The sequence below is a fragment of the Prionailurus bengalensis genome, chromosome F2, assembly GCF_016509475.1.
Source record: "Prionailurus bengalensis isolate Pbe53 chromosome F2, Fcat_Pben_1.1_paternal_pri, whole genome shotgun sequence".
In the NCBI taxonomy this organism is placed as follows: Eukaryota; Metazoa; Chordata; class Mammalia; order Carnivora; family Felidae; genus Prionailurus; species Prionailurus bengalensis.
In genome coordinates this window covers 5,403,390-5,424,436 of record NC_057353.1, presented here as the reverse complement: position 1 = coordinate 5,424,436, position 21,047 = coordinate 5,403,390, and the positions used below count along the sequence as shown (strand labels likewise).

The window sequence follows — 21,047 nt, the reverse complement described above, 5'->3', positions numbered from 1 at the left end:
CTGGCAGTGCGGAACCTGCCTGGGATTCTCTCACCTCTCTCTTTGCCCCTTCCCCTGCTCGCTTGTGCTCTCTCGCTCTCTCTCAAAATAAATAAATAAAGTAAATAAACCATTTTAAGAAGTTGAGTATGTATGAAAGATAACACCTTCCTCTGAGCAGCGCTTAGTAAAGGCTAAATTCTAAATTGGGGCCAGTTTCATTGTTATTTTCTTGATATTAAAGTTCATACTAAAGTTCAGTTATTCCCTCTGCGGTTCAAAAGATAATGTTTTTAAATTCCAGGTTTTATACAGTGGGGGTTGTTTTTTGGGGGCTTTGGGTTTTTTGCATTTTTAATATTGTTCCTGTCTGATGTTACCGCCTTTTGACCAGAGAAAGTAGTCTTCAGTTATTTCTGCTCTTTAAATGCCACTGAGGGGTTTTATGGCCTAATAAAGAATTTCTGGAGCATTATCCACGAGCTCTATCACTAATTCTTCCAAGTGAATATATTTATAGGTTTGTATGCCTGATATGTTTTAACCTGTTTCTTGCCTAATCACTTTTACAGTCTCTTGTGATTGACTTTCTGCTGTGTAATATGCATATATTGACCTACAGCTCAACTTCCCCTTCTGTTTTGTTTTTTTTGTTTTTTTTTGTTTTTGTTTTTTTTTTTATTAAAAAAAATTTTTTTTTTTCAACGTTTATTTATTTTTGGGACAGAGAGAAACAGAGCATGAACGGGGGAGGGGCAGAGAGAGAGGGAGGCACAGAATCGGAAACAGGCTCCAGGCTCTGAGCCATCAGCCCAGAGCCCGACGCGGGGCTCGAACTCACGGACCGTGAGATCGTGACCTGGCTGAAGTCGGACGCTCAACCGACTGCGCCACCCAGGCGCCCCTCCCCTTCTGTTTTGAAAACAGAAACTCTTTATGTATTCTGGGGGGATTGGAGGGTTTAATCCAGGAATCAGGGCCTGCACGAACATTTACGGGGCTAGAGGAGCTAAGGTCAAGGGAATGGCTTCTAAAAACAAGGAAAGCTCTGGTGAAAGAAAACAGATGCTGAAATGCCCACCAAAGCTGATAGCTCTTCGGGGCTCACTGGAAAGCTGCCGTGGCGACCCGGAATCTCTTCCAAGCTCCAGTGATGCAGCTCAGTCTGTAGCGCAAAATGGGCCGCTCTCACTCACTTGCCAGGAAGCTCCTGTGGAATTTCATCTTGGGTACACCCACCTCTGGAGAGTAAGCCTGGACTGCCTTTCTCCTTTGCAGATCTTGTGCGTGTGCACTCTCTCTCAAAATAAATAAACTTCTTTAAAAAATAGGAAAAAATAATAATAGAATGGATTAGCATCTTGGATTTCCAGAGAAGGATTGTTTTGCAAATTTCAAGTGTTTTCAAGGACTTCTTCCTTTTTTAATTCATTGATTTCCTTCTTTTGGTTTATTTGAAGTTTTTTTCCTAACTTCTCTTCACTGGCAAACTTGCAGTCAGAAGGGGATTCTCGGAAGTGTAGCCTCTCTGCAGTACAGTGCGGATGAGGTTCTAGAAGAGGAGGGAGAGCAGTGGCAGAATGATGACAGTCCAGCACTGTATACGCCTCATCTCCAACTCAGGGGAGCCTTCCTGTCTCTACCCATGTTGATTCCAAATAAAGACACTTAAAATGTCAGGTTTCTGTGGGACATGATTCCGCTTATGTCCCTCACATCACCTCCGATAGCCTCACCCTCTTCAACACGTGAGACTCATTCTGTCATTTTAGCCGTCCTGGAGCTCTTCATGTTTCTCTCTGCACAGACCTAATCTCTCTTTGATATTCTGTAGGTTAAATACTGAAATACAGGGTTAACTACAATTGTCACAACATTTATTCCATACTAAAATAGTGAGAGAAGGGGAATAAAGATAAAAAAAAATTGATCCAATATGTAGAGGTTTAATTATGGTAGTCTTTATTTCTCTAATTAGTCTTGCGACTCTAGTAGGTATTTGTAGCTTCCTTCTGTTCCGCACTCCATTTTCTACCTCAGACGTTACCTCCACTGATTTCACTTCTTGGCCCGAAGAGACTGCCGTTGATGGTTCCTCCTGTAACGCGGTTCATGTAGGTGCTCGTTTGTTTCTCAATGGACACAGCAGTGCCAAGAGACACCCTAGGAAAGCTTCTGACTTTCAGGCATCTTCCTCTGCCCTTACAGTGTAGGAGCAGCTGTTTCCCGTTGATAAGTTCAGTCGTATCGATACATAACGCAGCTTCTTTCTTTGTGTGTTGATGCCGTGCTGCGATGAGCCCTAGGTGTCCGTGTGGTGGTTTAAGCTTCCAGTTCACGGGGGCCCCGGTTCTGTCTCTTGGCAAAGGAATTCTTTTGCAGGGCACTAAACCGGCATGGTCCAGAGTTGTAGGGAAGGGAAGCAAAATGTTTGCTCTTGGCTCATTGAAATACTAGTTATTCTAGTTTTCATCCCTGGTTGTCCAGCCTGTGTGTTCTGTGGGAGGATTCGTTTCACAAAGTAGTCTGTGGTTCAGGGCACGCACTGCATCCTTCAGCCTGGCCATTCAGAATGCCGCCCATCTGGTATCCTAACTGAGCTTTCAGTGCAGTGATCCACAGTTGTATCAACCCAGCTGTTTTAAGGGTTGGCCTATGTGGTAAGATAAGTGACTTCCATGGGCTACAGGCCATGGCTACATATGTTTCGCTGTAAAATGAAATTCCTTGTTCAGAAGCAATTCTGGTAGAATATCATGGCAGTGAATAAGTCCTTTTGTCTGTTCCAGAATGGTGGGTATGTTCCGAGATACTGCGGGCATGGAAGGTCATTCCATTTGGAGAGTAATAAACTGTCCTTGTGAAGACAGATTACTGTCCTTTTTCTGACGGAAACAGTCCCGTGTGATCAGCCCGCCACCAGGTAGCTGGCTGGTCTCCCAAATGAGCACTGCCATATCGGGGGCTTGCCGCTGCTTACTAGACACACAGAAATCCGTGTTACTGAGCCCATATGTAACCTCACTTCCTGCCTCTGTGGATAGTTGTCCGTGAACCTTTTGAATAGGACTGATTGATAACTCACAGAATGCTCACCTTGCCCGTCTGAGAATTAAGAGGTTCCTCACAGCGGGACATAATATACTCAGAACCTAATCTCCTCATACTTACATATCCTGCACATTTAAGAGAGTGTGATCCGTATTTCTTTTCCAGAAATCTTCCCACCAGCTTTCAGTCTAGTTTCTCCCGAGTCCCTCACTATCCAGCCGAGCCTTTGACCAGTCTCCACGAAGCAGCGTAAATCTGTACCCCTGGCCATGTCTCCTCCCAACTGACTTCGGGTACACTGTTTGACATGTTGCCGCTGGGAACTTTCCCTTCTCTCCTCTTCTTCGGAGCCACTCCTCAGTGGGGCTCTGTACCTCAACCGGACCTTTGAATCGTGGCAGCGCATTTTGCAGAACCCTGATGAAGCCAGGCCTGCCAGAGCGGTGAGGGGGAGAGAGGCAGTGTAGCGGGAGAAGGCACCTTGGGAACCTGAGCCTCTTACTTGTGCACGCCACACCTGTCTTCTGAAAGAAGACTGCTGTGTATACCCAGCCTGTGGTTTCAAGTATTCGCTTCACGACGGTCAGCTCGGGTCACCCAGTAGCTTGGGGGACCGTGGCCAGTCTGTCAATCTGTACGGCCCCAGTAGCAAGCCGCAGTCACTTTACAACAGGGAGCCGGTCGTGCGCTTCACAGTTCTAAGGGTCTCAGCTGTGATTTCTCCCGTCGGCCTCGCCAAAAGCTCTATGCGGTGTTCATCTCTGCTGCCGACACGTGAGGCGTCTCCTGGCCAATGTGGCCCGAGGGGCCGAGCGACTTGCTCGTCGCTCTGGGCCTTCTACCGACCAGGGAGCCTCACAGGTTCTCCCGTACATGAGTCGGAGCGGCACACCCAGGTGCACCGTAGCGTCTTGCCTGCAGGATTCCGAGATGCTCACCTGGCAGCACCTTGGCCCTTCACCTCAGAGGGGGTGGCTCACGTGATCAGACCACCGGGCGCTTAGAAGTTTCGCCGTGCCAACAAGCAGCTGAATTCTCACCTGCTGCTCTATCGCTCATCTTCTGGCACACGTGTGCCTTGCCCTGGTCGCCCAGGTGGTTGCCGCTTTTGCCTGCTTGGCCCAAGGAGCATAAATGCCACAACTGTGTCGGATTGGTGTGATCTGTTTTTTTTTTTTCTTCTTTTTCCCCACCTCTCAGATTAGTGTGATATCTTGAGGAATCGCCAGAAGACCAATATCCCTGCCAGCGTGGTTTTAACAGAGGACTAGAGAATTGGTATAACCCAGACACGATAAGACATTGGAAGCGTTATTGCTGTTGCTGTAGGTGAAATCTGACGGACCCTTGCGGTCTATGCTAGGGATTGACAGACTGGCCTGTGGGAATCCAGCTTACCTCTTGTTTTTGTAAACGCAGCTGTATCGGAATACACAGATACCCGTTCCTTGACCTGTTTGTTGCCTGTGGTTGCTTTTGGCGTAGTTGAGTAGGTGTGACGGGTCATCCGGCGAAAATGTTCACCCGTCCCTTTAAAGGAGTTTGTCAGCCCCGGTGTCTACTTAGAGCTACGAAGAGGGAAGAAATCACTAAGTCAGTAGCTCCGTGTCAGGTAGTGGTAGCCTTGCTGATTTGCCACAGCAGAGAGGGCACGTGTGGAATAACTGTTTTCTTGGAGCCGCTGCCTGATCAAATTGACGAGAATCCATTGTTTTTGTGTGTTTTCTACAGGACACGTACTTAAGTTGAATAAGAATGTGGTAGAAATCTCCCTTATATCATGGGAAGCGAGAGGCGGTTTTAGGGATTTGACTTGGCTTTTCACCATGATACGTCTCCATTCCGTAAATAAGGGAACCAACAGGGTATCTCCAACAGTTGCTTTTGTGTCTGTTCCCCTATAAATTGTGGATGTAAGGGACCCAGTGGGTCCAAGCTCCGTGTATCACCTGGCTGTCCGGAATCTCCTGGTGGACCGCAGTGACATTCGAGCCCCTTCAGAGCCAGCATTCATTAGTCCCTCCAGAGTTGGTTAATTACTTACCCAGAGTACACAGTCAGCCTGACAAGTGGGCACAGGTCCCTATGCTAAAGACTATAAAAGAGACCATATTATCAAACTTTGGCATTGTAGTTGGTGACTGACTCAGGTCTCGGGATTGGGTGAGGGGTAGTGCTTCTCTGTATTTTAATTAGCTCTGAGCAGCAGATACTGAGTTGTAAAAAAACAAAACCAAACAAAACAGGCTTTTGAAGTTTTAATCCTTGATCATCCCATTCTGTCTTAGCCCTGCGGACAGCCAGCACCAGAGTCTTTCTGGGCCAGACCTTCTAATTGCTGCTCCAGCACTGCTGTCTGTAACAGCCCCACATCGTGTGTCTGGTTAAGTGCCGCTGATCGGCCTCCACCCCTCCAGAGTCTTGTCATTCCCGTTAAGGTCATTGATTTTCAGCGATTTCGCCTCACTCTGCTCTCCCTGTCCTGCGGAGTACCGCTACAGAGCCTTTTGAAGTCGAATTTCCCAAAGCTTTGGCGAAGGGTGTATTCTCTGGACCTTCCCGGGGTACAAATAATAAATCTCTTCCACGGTGCCTGTCACCATCATTCTTTGGGTGTCCTCCTCAAGACGAAATTTGTTCTTTAAAAACCATTTTCTAAGATGAAAATCAGTGAGAAGAGTGCCATTGTGTTTATACGTTTGTAGATCTCCTTAATGTTTGGCTTAATGGAGTCTCCTGTTTCTGCGTCCAATCTGTTGCGGTGTCTTTTGATTAATGGGTGATAAAAATTCAACCTTTCACTTACATGTAACTGGGAAAGAGGTATATTTCAAGAGCTTGTTCAGATGCTTGTGAATATTTCTTTGATACTAAATAAAAATCCAACAAATGATGATTTCTTAAACATTGGTTTCAGTATGGAATATTAAACTGTCAAGTGGATTTTTTTCCTACTGTTACTTGCTAATATCTGTTGAACGATCTGTCTTGCACTTGGAGTGGATGTTTTACTCGTGCATGATTTTGTAGCACAACGAATTGGTCATTTGAAAACCACTGGTTCCCGGAGTTAAACGGATCTTGTAAATACTGACATGTTTTATTGACAGAAAAATCAGATGTTAATATACCTACCAATTTTATGAAAAAGATCTTAGGTGCTAGGAAGCTCTCAAATTTACAGTGGCAGATATAAGTTTTCTAAGGTTTGGGGCACGGGGCGGGGGTGTTGTTTTACATTTTCTCTATGCCCAACATGGGGCTTGAACTCATGACCCCAAGATTAAGAGTTAACATCTGACGGAGCCAGCCAAGTGCCCCAAATCTTCTAAAATTTTAATTTATTCTTAAAGAGTGACATTTTACCACTGGTAAATTCTGTCAGGTGTTCATTGAAGTAACACACTCATGTGGGTCATTTTTGAAAAAAAAAAAGTCTGTTGGGAAACTCAAATTTAAATAACAAAGATTGTCATTTTTCAAATAGAAATCGTATAGGATGAAAACAGCCAAATTCACACAGCCAGAACAGTCATACAAGAACTGTTCCGTGAGACAGACACGCTTCTGGAAGCGGCAGAAGGGCTTTATATGTTCTCCTTTTGTCACACCTGACACTAAAAAGTGCATACTCAGTGGTCAGATTTCGATAGTGACAATTTTTACCACATTATGGATGTTCCAAAATCAACCTGCCTTTTTCTTTATCGCTTCGACTGCCTTGATGGAAAGGAAACAGTGACTAAAAGTACAGTTTGGCACTGTTGTCTTTAATTTATGCTAAGGGGTCAGCGATCTTATCTACAGATGACAGCAAAGTATAAGAGACATGTCATTTTAGTATTGTGAAAATAGCTGTGCTCTTACTGATCCCTTGAAAGTGTTCTGGTCACCTCAGGGTTCCGGGGATCACACTTTGAGAATCGTTGATAAAGGGACTGGTTGGCACCATTGTAACCCTTCGATAAGGTTTCTGTCCATGCTACTCACCTGGCAAGAGGCAAGTGAGACCATATAAATGACTGGGTGTGGCTGCGTTGCAGTAAAACTTGAGTTACACCAACAGGCAAAAGCCGCACCTGGCCTACCCGCCTTTGTGTGCCTGCCTGTAGTCTAGAATATCTCCTCTCCGCATCGCATTCTCTTGTAGTGTTGGCCATTAGGTCCAGGTGTCAGGCAGGCAGTGAAGTAAACTGTTAACATTGAATGTAGAGTCTCTGATTATTGTAGCCGTACAGATAACTGTGGCCTCAGTTATCCCTATGTTTGCCTTTCCCCTTCAGACTCCTATCGGATGTATTCCCATACATGTTCCCTATGTTGCTACCAAAATAAATGGAAACTTTGCAGTTGGACTTCCTCCTTGGTTAGATTTTCAACTCGCCTGGGATCTGGAGATTTGAAAGTAGAGATGGGTCTGGAAGTAATTAAATAGTAGGGGAGCCGGTTGAGAGGGGTCAGCCTGTTGAGATGGGACCCTGGGGCAAGGGGACACTAATCTTTAGATGAGGGAACAGAGGCTGCTGCTGCTGGCCAAAACGCCTGGGTGGGGTTCGGTGGGGACAGCTATGGCGTCTCTAAAACCTTTAGCCACCTGAGCCAGACAGCTATAGGTGTCAGCTGTTAGGCCCTGGAATGCCCTATTCTCCCAGAGTTCGTGTCCCGCTGGCAGTGAGGTCACGACTGCCTGCAGATCAGAGCATCAATTCCAGATTCCTGTCTTTATGCTCTTTTCCCCCAAGGATCATATTTGTGTCTGTTAGGGTTGAGTCTAGAAAACAGAATCTCTTAAATACTCCAGGATTAAAGGGTTATATATTAAAATGAGAACTTCTGTGAATTTGGGGAGACCTAAGGGAGGGACGGGGTAAGGGAGGTGCTGCTGAAGACCTGGAAATCTGGATTCAAAGCCATCAGAAGCACCAAAAATGGGTGGCTCGTCAGGAAATGGCTACAGGGTCACCTGGGTGGCTCAGCCGACTAAGCATCTGACTGTTGATCTCAGCTCCGGGATCGAGCCCCACATCGGGCTCTGCACTGACAGCACAGAGACTGTTAGGTCCTCTCTTCCCGCCCCACCCCCACCCCTCCCCTTGCTTGCTCTTTCTCTCAAAAATAAATAAACATTAAAAAAAAAAAAAAAAGGAAATGGCTACAGTTCCTTGGAGACTTCCACACCAGTTGCCTAGTGGGGCACCAGTGCAGGCATTTCACTTGGAAAACCCTTTGGAATCTTACGTAGCACCCATATCTAGCCATAGCCACCTCTGGAGAGTGACAGACTCTTTCTCGTCTATCATTGGCAAACTTGAACTCAGAACTTAACTGGGAAGGAGTTTCTGGACGGTGCAGTTCTAGGCTTCTCTGTCACGCAGAAAAAACATTTGAAAAAAAAATAAGTAGGGGCGACTCAGTCGGTTAAAGCCCCCGACCCTCAGTGTGGGCTCAGGTCATGATCTCACGGTTTGTGAGATTGATCCCGGCGTCGGGCTCCGTGCTGACAGCGCAGTGCCTGCTCAGGATTCTCCCTCTGCCTCTCCCCTACTCACACACTCTCTCGCTCGCTCTCGCTCTCTCCGCCCACCGCCCCTGTCTCTGACCCCCCCCCCCCAATGAATAAACTTTTAAAAGAAAGGAAATCGGTGAGAAGAAATGATGCTGAGGCGATGACCTAGCCCAGCACACCTCCTTGCTTTCCACCACTAGGTTGGTTGCACATGTGCCAGAGGCATCGTGGAGGGACCGTGGGAAGCAGCAGCAAGACACAAGGATATTGGTTGTATCCGTAATGTAACTCCCACAAGTCAGTAAGGAAAAGGCAAGCCGTTAGGCAAATGGGCAGAGGATAAAAACAGCCAGATCAGTGAAGAAATACAAATGGCTCACATGCGAATAGCTTTTCAGTCTACATGGGATTAAGGAAATGCAAAATTAAAATAAGATGCATTCCTTCCTGTGTAACTGGGGAAAATTAATAGTATACCTTATTTGTAAGGGGAAAGGGCTTTCTCATACACCTGTGTACACAGGAAGTGCAAAGAGTGTGTGTGTGTGTGTGTGTGTGTGTGTGTGTGTGTGTGGCGTTTGCATATGTTGGCATATGCATGTGTTGACATATGTTTGCATGTTTTTGTGCCAGGACCATAGTGTCTTGATGACTACAGCTTTGTGATATAGCTTGAAATCCAGAATTGTGATGCCTCCAGTTTTATTTTTCTTTTTCAGGATTGCTTTGGCTATGTAGGGTCTTTTGTGGTTTCATACAAACTTTAGGATTGTTTGATCTAGCTCTGTGAAGAATGCTGGTGGTATTTTGATGGGGATTGCATGAAATGTATAGATTGTTTTGGGTAACATTTTAACAATATTAATACGTGTTCTGTAGTTTTCAGACTACACATCTTTAACCTCTTTAGTTTATTCCTAGGTATCTTAACTGTTTTTGGTGCAGTTGTAAATGGGATTGATTCCTTGATTTCCTTTTCTACTGCTCTTTCTTTTTCTACTATTATTGGTGCATAGAAATGCAACAGATTTCTGCACATTGATTTTTGTACCCTGCAACTTCGCTGAGTTCATGTATTCTAGCAATTGTTTGGTGGAGCCTTTCAGGTTTTCTACGTAGAATATCACGCAGCTTCAAATAGTGGAAGTTGGACTTCCTCCTCGCTGATTTGTCTTCCCTTTATTTCTTCTTGAGGTCTGATTGCTGTGGCTAAGAATCCCATCCTGTGTTAAATAGTAATGGTGAGAGTGGGCATCCTTGTCTTGTTCCTGACCGTAGGGGAAAAGCTCTCAGTTTTTCCCCACTGAGGATGGTATTAGCTGTGGGTCTTTGATATATGGCCTTTATGATGTTGAGGTGTATTCCTTCTGTTCCTGCTTTGTTGAGGTTTCTGTCAAGAATGGATACTGTGTTTTGTCCAGTGCTCTTCATCTGTTGGTGGGATCATATGGCTCTTATCCTTTCCTCTATTAACGTGGTATATCACATTGAGTTGCGAATATTGAACCAGACCTGTGGCCCAGAAAGGAATCCCACTTGATCATGGCGAATAATTCTTTTAATTTGCTGTTGAATTCAGTTTCTGCTATCTTGTTGAGAATTTTTGCATCCGGGTTCATCACGAATATTGGCCTGTAATTCTGCTTGTCAGTGGGGTTTTTGTCTGGTTTTGAAATCAAGGCAATGCTGGCTTCATAGAATGAGTGTGGAAGCTTTTTTTGGAAGAGTTTGAGAATAAGTATTAACTCTTCTTTAAATGTGTGGTAGAATTCCTCTGGGAAGCCATCTGGCCTAGGACTCTTGTTTGTTGGGAGATTTTTGATGACCGATTCAATTTCTTCGCTGGTTATGGGTCTGTTCAAATTTTCTGTTTCTTCCTGTTTGAGTTTTGGAAATGTGTGAGTGCTTAGGAATGTGTCCATTTCTTCCGGGTTGTCCAGTTTGTTGGCATATAATTTTCCATAGTATTCTCTTATAATTGTTGGTATTTCTGTGGTGTTTGTGATCTCTCCTCTTTCACTTGTGATTTTATCTGTTTGGGTCATTCTCTTTTTTGGTAGGTCTTGCTAAGATTTCATCAGAGAACCAGGTCTTAGTTTTGTTGATCTGTTCTACTGGTTTTTTTTTGTTTGTTCCTGTAGCCTTTATTTCTGCTCTAATCATTATTTCCCTTCTGCTGGCTTTAGGTTTTGTTTGCTATTCCTTTTCTAGCTCCTTTGGTTAATTTGTATATCCTGCTTCATGAGCTAGGCCTGAATTGCAATACACTTTCACCTTACGACTGCTTTAGCTGTATCCCAAAGGGTTTGGACTGTTGTGTTTTCATATTCGTTTGCTTCTATGTCTTTTTTATTTCTTCTTTAATTTCCTGGTTAACCCATTCATTCTTTAGTAGGATGTTCTTTAACCTCCATGTATTTGAGGGCTTTCCAAACTTTTTTTTTTTTTTAATTTTTTTTTTCAACGTTTATTTATTTTTGGGACAGAGAGAGACAGAGCATGAACAGGGGAGGGCCAGAGAGAGAGGGAGACCCAGAATCGGAAACAGGCTCCAGGCTCTGAGCCATCAGCCCAGAGCCCGACGCGGGGCTCGAACTCCCGGACCGCGAGATCGTGACCTGGCTGAAGTCGGACGCTTAACCGACTGCGCCACCCAGGCGCCCCTTTCCAAACTTTTTCTTGTGGTTGACCTCAAGTTTCATCATGTTATGGTCTGAAAATATGTATGGTATGATCTCAATTTTTTGTACCTGTCAGGGGCTGATTTGTGACCCAGTATGTGATCTGTTCGGGAGAATGTTCCATGTGCACTCAAGAAGAATGTGTATTTTGCTGCTTTAGGATGAAATGTTCTGAGGGGTACCTGGGTGGCTCTGTCAGTTAAGGGTCTAACTTCAGCTCAGGTCATGATCTCGTGGTTCGTGAGTTCAAGCCCCGCCTCAGGCCCCATGCTGGCAGTGCAGAGCCTGCTTGGGATTCTCTCTCCTTCTGTCTCTCTTCCCCTCTCCCACTTGCATGTGTTCTCTCTCTCTCTCTCAAAATAAATAAATAAACTTTAAAAAAAAAAGGATGAAATGTTCTGAATATATGTGTTAAGTCCATCCAGCCCAGTGTGTCATTCAAAGCCACTGTTTCTTTCTTGACATTCTACCTAAATGATCTGTCAGTTGCTGTAAGTGGATTGTTAACGTCCCCTACTATTGTTGTATTATTACCATTGACTTTATGTTTGTTATTAATTGATTTATGTATTTGGGTGCTTTCGAGTTGGGAGCATAAATATTTACAGTTAGATCTTCCTGATGGACAGACCCCTTAATTATGATATAATGCCCTTCTTCATCGCTTGTTGCTGGCTCTGTTTTAAAATATAGTGTGTTTGGGGCTCCTGGGTGGTTCAGTCGGTTGAGCGTCCGACTTCAGCTCAGGTCATGATCTCACAGTCTGTGAGTTCGAGCCCCGCATCGAGCTCTGTGCTGACAGCTCAGAACCTGGAGCCTGCTTCGGATTCTGTGTCTCCCTCTCTCTCTGCCCCTCCCCGGCTCATGCTCTGTCTCTCTCTCTGTCAAAAATAAATAAACATTAAAATATAGTGTGTTTGATAGGAGTATAGCTACTTAGACTTTCTTTTGACATCTGTTAGCATGATAGATGGTTCTCCACCCCCTCACTTTGAATCTGCAGATATCTTTAGGTCTAAAATGAGTCTCTTGTCGGCAGCATGTAGTTGGGTCTTGGGGTTTTTTTTAATCCATTCTGATACCCTGTGTCTTTTGATTGGAACATTTAGTTCATTTGCATTCAGAGTGATTATTGAAAGCTGTGAATTTAGTGCCATTGTGTTACCTGTAGAGTTGATATTTCTGGTGATGTTCTCTGGTCCTGTCTAGTCCTTGTTACTTTTGGTCTTTTTGTTTTGTTCTATTTTTTTCTCCTCTCAAGGAGTCCCCCTTAAAATTTCTTGCAGGGCTAGTTTAGTGGTCATGTACTCCTTCAGTTTTTGTCTGGGAAATTCTTTAACTCTCCCTCTATTCTGAATGACAGCCTTGCTGGCTAAAGAATTCTTGGCTGCATGTTTTCTGCATTCAGCACGTTGACAGTTTCCTGACGCTCCCTTCTGACCTGCCAAGTTTCACTGGACAGGTCTGCTGCTAACCTCATGGATCTACCCTTGTAAGTAAGTGAAGGGCCTTTTGTTCAGAAATCTTCTTTATTTCTGTATCTTGCACATTTCACTACAATATGTCATGGTGGTGACCTGTGTTTGTTGATTTTGAGGGGAGTTCTCTGTGCCTCTTCGACTTGAATGCCTATTTCCTTCCCCATGTTAGGGAATTTTCAGCTAAAACTTTGTTCAAATAAACCTTCTGCCCCTTTTTCCCACTCTTCTTCTGGGACTCCTATGATACAGATAATCTTTGTTTTATGGAGTCACTCAGTTCTCTAAATCTCCCCTCATGATCTAGTAGGGTTTTTTCCTTCATTATTTCCCATGATTTTATCTTCTATGTTACCTATTCTTTCCTCTGCTTCTTCAGTCCTCATTGTGACTGACCAGTCAGTTTTGTATCTCAGTGATAGCATTTTTTTATTTCAGCCTGACTAGTTAGGTCTTTGATCTCTGCAGCAAGGTTTTCTTGGGTGTCTTCTATACTTTTTTCAAGCCCAGCTGGTAGTCTTATGACTGCTATTTTAAATTCTTGTTCAGATATATCGCTTATATCTGTTATGAGCACGTCTCTGGTTTTGATTTCTTCTTGACCTTTCTTTTAGGGAGAATTCCTCCATCTTGTCATTTGGGCTGCATGTCTGTCTTCTGTGTGTTTCAAAAGCTTGTCATGTTTTCTGCACCTGAGCGTAATGCCGTATTAAAAAGGGGGAATGCACTGTCCCCAGCCTGGCACTTGAGGAAGAGTTTCTGGCGTATGCCGTGTGCACTCTGCTGTTGAGTTTTGGCTGCTCATTCCCACTGGTCAGTCCTGTGCAGAGCTCCTCCTTGCTTGTCCTGGGGCGGGTTTGGACTTTTAAATAGGTATGCTTTGATTTGTTTGTTAAAATAAGCCTGGGAAAAAAAAATGAAAAAAAAGTAACCCAACAAACAAAAAACCATGAGCCTGATTCCAAAAGAACAAAAGAAGAAACAAACAAAACACAACCCAGTAAGCCTGGTCCTGTTTCCCCCAGAACTGCAGGTGTTGTTTCCAAGCGCTGGATTTTCGGAACACTTTGTGCGCGCGGAGTGCTCTCTGTGCTGGTCTTCTGCAGGAGAGGCCCTGTGCCCTGGCTCCGAGTCAGTCCTGCCCAAGTAAACACGCGGCTGCCAGGCACAGGGGGGCAGGGTTTGGTGTAAGTGGCCCGTCCTCCATTATGGGCCACCGGGCTGCTCTCTGAAGTCCTGCAGTGTTGTCGTTGTGGGGGGGGGGGGGGGGGGGGGGGGGGGAACAGCACCGCCACAGTCTCTCGTCCCAGACGGGGCAATCTCACACCCCTTGCTGTTGAGGGCAGGGAGCTGGGATTCAAGACTCAAATCTTCAAGGACCTGACACCACACTGCCCCGCCCCCCATCCTCCAGAGTAGAGCCTCTCCACGCTGTGTCTGATGCCCTTCGTCGCAGAAAAACAGTCCCACTGCCTGCGCAGTGCACAGAATCTGTGGTGTGGCACCTCCAAAGGCAGCAGTAAAGCTATATGCCCTCTGGGTGCACCTCTGTCCCCCGCCAATGGAAGGCCTTTCGCTGGCACCTGTAGGGTCTCTGGTCCTTGGGGAGGCCATACACCGACTTCCGGAAGTACTTCCGCAAGGGGAACGTTCTCTCCCGGCGCGAGCGCCCTGGGGATCCCTGCACCGCTCCGGGCCGGCTCCCTCCTCCCTCCTCCCTCCTCCCTCCTCCCTCCTCCCTCCTCCCTCCTCCCTCCTCCCTCCTCCCTCCTCCCTCCTCCCTCCTCCCTCCTCCCTCCTCCCTCCTCCCTCCTCCCTCCTCCCTCCTCCCTCCTCCCTCCTCCCTCCTCCCTCCTCCCCAGGAGCCCATGCGAGCCAGAGCTCGGCTCTGGAGAGAGTCACACGGTTCCAGAATCCTTTCTCATGCTGAAACCTTCCCTCCTTTGTACTTTGTTACTGTGTTCCAGTGTTCTGACCGATATCCTCACAGCAGCCTTTTACAAACCTAAATCTGTATTTTATCATTTTCTCTCTAGATAAAATTTTTTAATGACTTTACATTGTACTTCTAATAAAATCCACAACGTTTGGGGCCGTTGGGTGTCCAACTTCAGCTCAGGTCGTGATCTCGAATTTCATGAGTTCGAGACCCCCGTGGGGCTCTGTGCTGCCGGCTCAGAGCCTGGAGCTGCTTCGGATTCTGTGTCTGCCTCTCTCTCTGCCCCTCCCCAGCTCGTGCTCTTTTTCTCTCTCTCAAAAAAAAAAAAAAAAAATTAAAAAAGTAAAACGACATTTTATTAGACAAGCACTGTTGAAGACAAGCTAATATGTAAACTCTGCATATACCTAATTTTAATCCTTAACACTTGGTATGTTGAGTCCACATTTATATTGTTTTCCCCGTAATCCTTTGTTTTACATAGCCTGTCAGGTTTCTTTCTGTGCTACAGTTTTTACCTTCCGTACCCCTTTGTCGTCTAGCCCTAAAGGAAAACTTTGAAAACAAATCTTTTACCTTATCCCTTTTTACTGTATTACGGATTAAGTGTTTCCCCAGTTGAAGCCTTTCTGTAAACTAAGGAGTGTCAGACTTTGTTAGAAATATTATGTCTCTAACTTCATACTTCATGTTTGCTCATTTAAAACCGTCTCTTAGGAGAAAATGGGGACCAAGTTCATATGAATTACTAGATTTTATCAGTAAATTTGGAAGTATGACTAAAAGAATCACAGTGAACAGTTTTTTGTGTGATTAGCAACTGCTGTAGTATTAATTGTATAACAATTTTATAGATTATTAAATTACATCAGGAATAAGTAAGAGCCAACAATTTCAATATCCACATTGGTTGTAAAATGCCTTCTCATTCCAGAAACATTAAAGTGTCATTTGAAACTGTGTAAATGTACATTTAAAGCAATGAGTTGATTTGGTCACTAAAATAGTGTGGGAATATTTGCTAAGACGGCAGCCTTTTTCCTGGGGTTTAACATATTTGTAACTCCTTAGGTGGGATTAATTACCTACTTCATGGGCAAAGTTTTTTGATGTACAAGATTATTAGGTTGAAGACAGACAAAATTCACTTCTGTATCAGAAGTTCCAGTGCTTACTAACTTGTGTTTGTGCTTTTTCTCTTTGCCTTTCCTCTTCTGTTCTCTCGGGTGCTTTGTCAGCAACCCTTCAGGGGTTAGCTAATTTCGAGGGAAATGAGTATGAATTATGAATACGTGGATTTACTGTGAACATTTAAGCTCGCCTTTAGTTTTGTGTTATTTATTCATTAGCTAACAAAATGAACCAAAGCCTGTTTTAAAAATTTAAGGTCTTTTCAACGGACGTGATCTTCACGTATGGGTTTCTTTTTTCTTTCTCTTTTTTTTTCTTTTTTTTTTTTTTTATCTCTGTGTCACGTACGTTACAGTTGTGGGAATAGCAGAACTGAAATTGGAAACGGAGTTGAGAGGCATATTGATGTTTATATTGAGAACATTCCCACTTACCGGTAGAGGCAGGTTATCCTGAATTTATCACATATGATTATCATAGTCGTTCAGCCATGTTGGTGTCAGCATCTGGCACTTTCCCCTCTTACTTGCTTCCAGTTGGTAGATTAAAAGGGCGGAGGGTTACCCAGAAATATCTCCTAATTATCGTTAGGTTTAAGGAAGATACGTAGCCTTTCTGATGTCAGCGAGTTGTGGCATTTGATATATTCATGATTATGTGTTATTTTGGGGAAAAAGTTTAATACTTCATTTAATTTTCAAGTCTCGCCACTGAATCTACCAGAGAAGATTCTTCAAGCCTAGTCGCTGAACTTCAAGAAAAACTTCAGGAAGAAAAAGCAAAGTTTCTAGAACAACTTGAAGAGCAAGAGAAAAGAAAGAATGAAGAAATGCAGAATGTTCGAACATCTCTGATTGCTGAACAACAGGTGTGTTCCCCAGCCCTCATTACATTTACTCTAGGTCTAAAGAAGCTAAATATAAATTAACGAATATAATTTTTTTGTGCAGCTGAGGGTGCCTCATATCTTAGATGTGATTTTTCCAGCTTTGACCTTGGTAATATTTCTTCAATATCCTCATGATAAAAGCATTTTCAATTCCGATTAGTTTTAAGTGCTTATACGACTTCATATAGAATGATTGAATTTTCCCCCTGAGCTCTAAAATTTTATTATTCTAAATTACATGCTAATCGGTACAGACTTCTTACACTTCCCTCATTCTTATCCACATGACAGGCCGGTGGTAGATAATGGCGGGCCGTTGAACTTTGACGATTCACTTGTTAGTACTGATGACTACTGAGAGTGTAAAGCTCGTGAAAGACGCAGGGGCCAGACCGCTAAGAAGTAGGGGGCCTGGTGAAGGAGCTTGTACTTCACCGCAGGCCTGGATGACGACGAGCAATTGGAGAGGAAATCAAGGGACCACAGTTTGATTTGTACTTAATAGGGATCGCCCGCTGGGGCAGGGAGAAAGAGGGGAGAACTGCCAGACACGGGCACCGGGGGGGGGGGGGCGGGCAGTGGGCATCTGCAGTGACAGCTCGGGCCGGCGAGAAGAGTGACCTGGTTTTCCTACCCCGAGGGATGCGTTTCTGAAACGGTGACACATGGTATGTAGTTGGTACCCACATTCGTTCGATATATGTGGGTCTTTTCCCTTTTCTGAGATGGTATGATTACCTTCATGTCTTTTTAGAATTCAAGAAAGTCCAGTAGTTCAGAACCTGTAGTCACTTTCCATTTTAAGTTTTAAGGCCTGGGGAAAGAAAGGAGAGAGCCTGAAAAGAAGGAAGGAGAGTAACTAGAAAAAGAAAGAGGGCGGCTTTATGGAAGCCAATGAAATTTTAAGTGTTCGCGAGGTAGCGACCAGTTTTAAGTAAGAATTACCAAGGAAGAGATCATGAATGATGTCTCTGTTTTTAAAAATCTGAGGTTGTACATTTCCTTGTATGATTCATTCGACATGAACTCTGACTCTCTTGCTGTCTTTCTCTGTGTGCTCCTTTATGAGCGACACATAATTTTAGATTGCCCGAATTAGGTAGGGGATGAATTAACTGACAGAAATGTGTGTGCTATTATAAATATTTGTTGATTCTTTTTACATAAATAACACATAGAGAGGTGGCTTAACAAAAGACATCATAAGTGTCCCTTTTGAGGCATCTTCACGTATGCTTTCTGGCTTAACTCAGTGTTTAATGAATTCACTAATTTTGATCTAAAAATGCCATATCCTTACTCTGTCTCCCAGTTTTTAGCGTTATTGGCAGTATGCATTAATCGGAGGATCCTGACTCTTAATTTTGGAATTGGAAATGCTGGGCAGATGGGAAGAGGCCTTTGCCGTCCATCTATGGCTCTTAAGTTTTTAATGTTTATTTGTTTTTGAGAGACAGAGACAGAGTGTGAGTGGGGGAGGCAGAGAGAGAGAGGAAGACACAGAATCTGAAGCAGGCTCCAGGCTCCGAGCTGTCAGCACAGAGCCCGATGCAGGGCTCAAACTCACAAGCCGTGAGATCATGACCTGAGCCGAAGTCGGACGCTCAACTGACTGAGCCACCAGGGTGCCCCTGTGGCTCTTAAGTTTAAAGAAGATCTTTTTTAAATTTTTTTTTTTCAACGTTTATTTATTTTTGGGAGAGAGAGAGACAGAGCATGAACGGGGGAGGGGGAGGGGCAGAGAGAGAGGGAGACACAGAATCGGAAACAGGCTCCAGGCTCTGAGCCATCAGGCCAGAGCCCGACGCGGGGCTCGAACTCACGGACCGTGAGATAGTGACCTGGCTGAAGTCGGACGCTTAACCGACTGCGCCACCCAGGCGCCCCTAAAGAAGATCTTAATGGAGATTTTGCAAATGAAATTGTCGACCATTTGGTCATCTTTATAAAAGAAACTACAGTGAGAATTGCCACAGGGACTTTCGCGATCTGTGCAGGCACTTCAGTACATGGGCTTCATAGTAGGAAGGGGTTTTGGTTTTTTTCTAGTTGTTTTTTTTGAAAGAGAGTAGGTGTGTGTGCCTGGGAGAGGGGCAAAGGGAGAAAGAATCTTAAGCAGACTTATTGCCCAGCTTGGAGCCTGATGTGGGGCTCGATCTCATGACTGTGAGATCATGACCTGAGCTGAAATCAAGAGTCAGACACTTAACCGACTGAATCACCCAGGCGCCCCGAAAAGTTTTTATAAAAGTCGAGGAGGAACAAGTCTAGTTATTATAAGCCAGATGTCCAGATAAAGAGATGGGATGATGTCATCTCTGTGAAACATTACTGTGGTAGTCAAGATTTAGCTAAAAAAAAAAGGAATATTCAAGAAGCAGGAAGATTATTAAAGAAGAAAAAGGGAGTGTATAACAACACTCGTTACCTCGTTTTCTTTCTTTCCCCCCAAATTTAAAATCATCTCTTCATGCTAAATTTCCTCTGACGATAAATAGGTAGACTGTCTGTAATGAGAAAACAGAATTCATTTTAAAGGTATTAAATTGGAACGTATCTTAATGTGGAACCAGGACAGTGCAGTGACACTGTATTTACGACAGTGTAGCATTCTTATTTAAAAATAAACATCATTTGTGGGGCGCCTGGGTGGCTCAGTTCGGTTAAGCATCTGATTCTTGGTTTCCGCTTAGGTCACGATCTCACGGATTTGTGGTTTGAGCCCCACATCAGGCTCTGCGCTGACAGTGCAGAGCCCGCTTGGGATTCTCTGTCTCCGACCCTTTCTGCCCCTCAAACAAACCAACAAACCAAACATACATCATTTGTGAGCTGCACCGTATCTTCTCCACATACAGATGCACCACGCAAAAATATTGGCTAGTTTATTCAGCCCTGGCTGCTGTGTACGTGCAGATAATTTAAGTAGTTGTCATTTTCTTGTTCCAGACCAACTTTAACACTGTTTTAACAAGAGAGAAAATGAGAAAAGAAAACATAATCAACGATCTTAATGATAAGCTGAAAAGTACAATGCAACAGCAAGAGCGAGATAAAGGTAAGTGACATTTTGTCGTGTATTTTCAACGCCTTTTAAGATTAAAACAGTCACATGAAATGTTTATAATGTGTGATTTCACCTTGGGGGGGGGCCCTCCAGATCTGATAGAGTCGCTGTCTGAAGATCGAGCTCGATTGCTTGAGGAAAAGAAAAAACTGGAGGAAGAAGTCAGCAAGCTGCGCGGCGGCAGTTTTGTTCCCTCGCCCTACGTAGCCGCGGCCCCGGAACTTTACGGAGCATGCGCACCGGAACTGCCCGGCGAGCCAGAGAGGTCAGGCCCGGAAACGCAAGACGAAGGCAAAGCGGACTCGGCGATGGAGACCAGCACGATGTCTGTACAGTAAGTCCGTCCGGCCTCAGCTGCCCCAAGTAGGACAGGCTCTCCAAGCACCGGTGCACTTCCGTGAGCCAAGCGCCGAGGACAGGAAATACGTGTGGCGCTGCTGTGCCTGAAAGTTGTGCCTTTTAGATCTTTGAGCCGCAAATCCGAGCAATACTTTAGTGTCGCTGACTGTGTGTGTATGTGAGTCGCTTTGGCCTCTTTTCCTAGTTTACGTGTGCCCCAGACTTGTCGTGGGCTGCCCGCTGAAGGCTCCCTGCAGGAGTGTGAAGCAGTTCCTGTTCGCAGGAAGTGTTTAAACTCTGAGGTCCACTACCTAGGAGGAAGGGGCGTTACCGTAGTAACGGATGTATTGATTTTGGTGAGTGTGTGTTGGGCGGGGGAAGGCAGAGGAGTTTCTAAAGGGACTATCGTAATTAGAAGGCGTAAGCGACAGAAGGAAGCCCGGACATGGGAACGGTTAACCGGCCGATCGCAGCAAAACCTCTCAAGAAAAAAAAGTATCCAACTGAACTCTACATATGAGAAGCACCTGAAGAAAAATAGTAAGGGGCAAAGTGTGTAAATCATTCAAAACAAAAGGGTTTTGTAAGTTACAGAAGAAGTTTCAGATTTAGAGAGGGCGCGGTTTTACCTTAAGCAGTTGGTTGGTAACTTGTAGTTGCTTAAAAATGTAACTTTGATCAATTGTGTATGAATAGAAAGTGGATTAAATCTAGAACGAGAACTTTGTAGAGCCACAGTTATGGGAGGCCTTTTTCCTCTCGTGACACAATGAAGTAAAAAGAAAGAAAGAAAGAAAGAAAGAAAGAAAGAAAGAAAGCAAGCAAGCAAGCAAGCAAGCAAGCAAGCAATAGAGAAACCGTTAAGGAAATTCACTACATACCAGATCACAAAACAAGTCTCAGAGTTCTAAATACTGAAGTAATTACAGCCACTAAGCATGAGCAGTTGAAAATTAGTAACGAAAGTAGTTTTATCCATTTGCTAAT

At 44.5% G+C, this 21,047-nt stretch overlaps 1 protein-coding gene across 3 annotated transcripts in view; it reads left to right on the top strand.

Annotated features, from left to right (window-relative positions):
* RB1CC1 (RB1 inducible coiled-coil 1) overlaps positions 1-21,047 on the top strand; it is a 93,871-nt gene that overhangs the window by 56,422 nt on the left and 16,402 nt on the right. For 2 of the 3 annotated variants that reach the window (XM_043601067.1, XM_043601066.1), the window contains exons 16-18: positions 16,468-16,633; positions 19,604-19,712; positions 19,815-20,055. In XM_043601067.1, the coding sequence (XP_043457002.1) occupies positions 16,468-16,633; positions 19,604-19,712; positions 19,815-20,055 (516 nt within the window). Of the gene's footprint in view, positions 1-6,517; positions 7,386-16,467; positions 16,634-19,603; positions 19,713-19,814; positions 20,056-21,047 lie in introns of those variants that run through there. The other variant, XM_043601068.1, reaches the window with a different exon arrangement.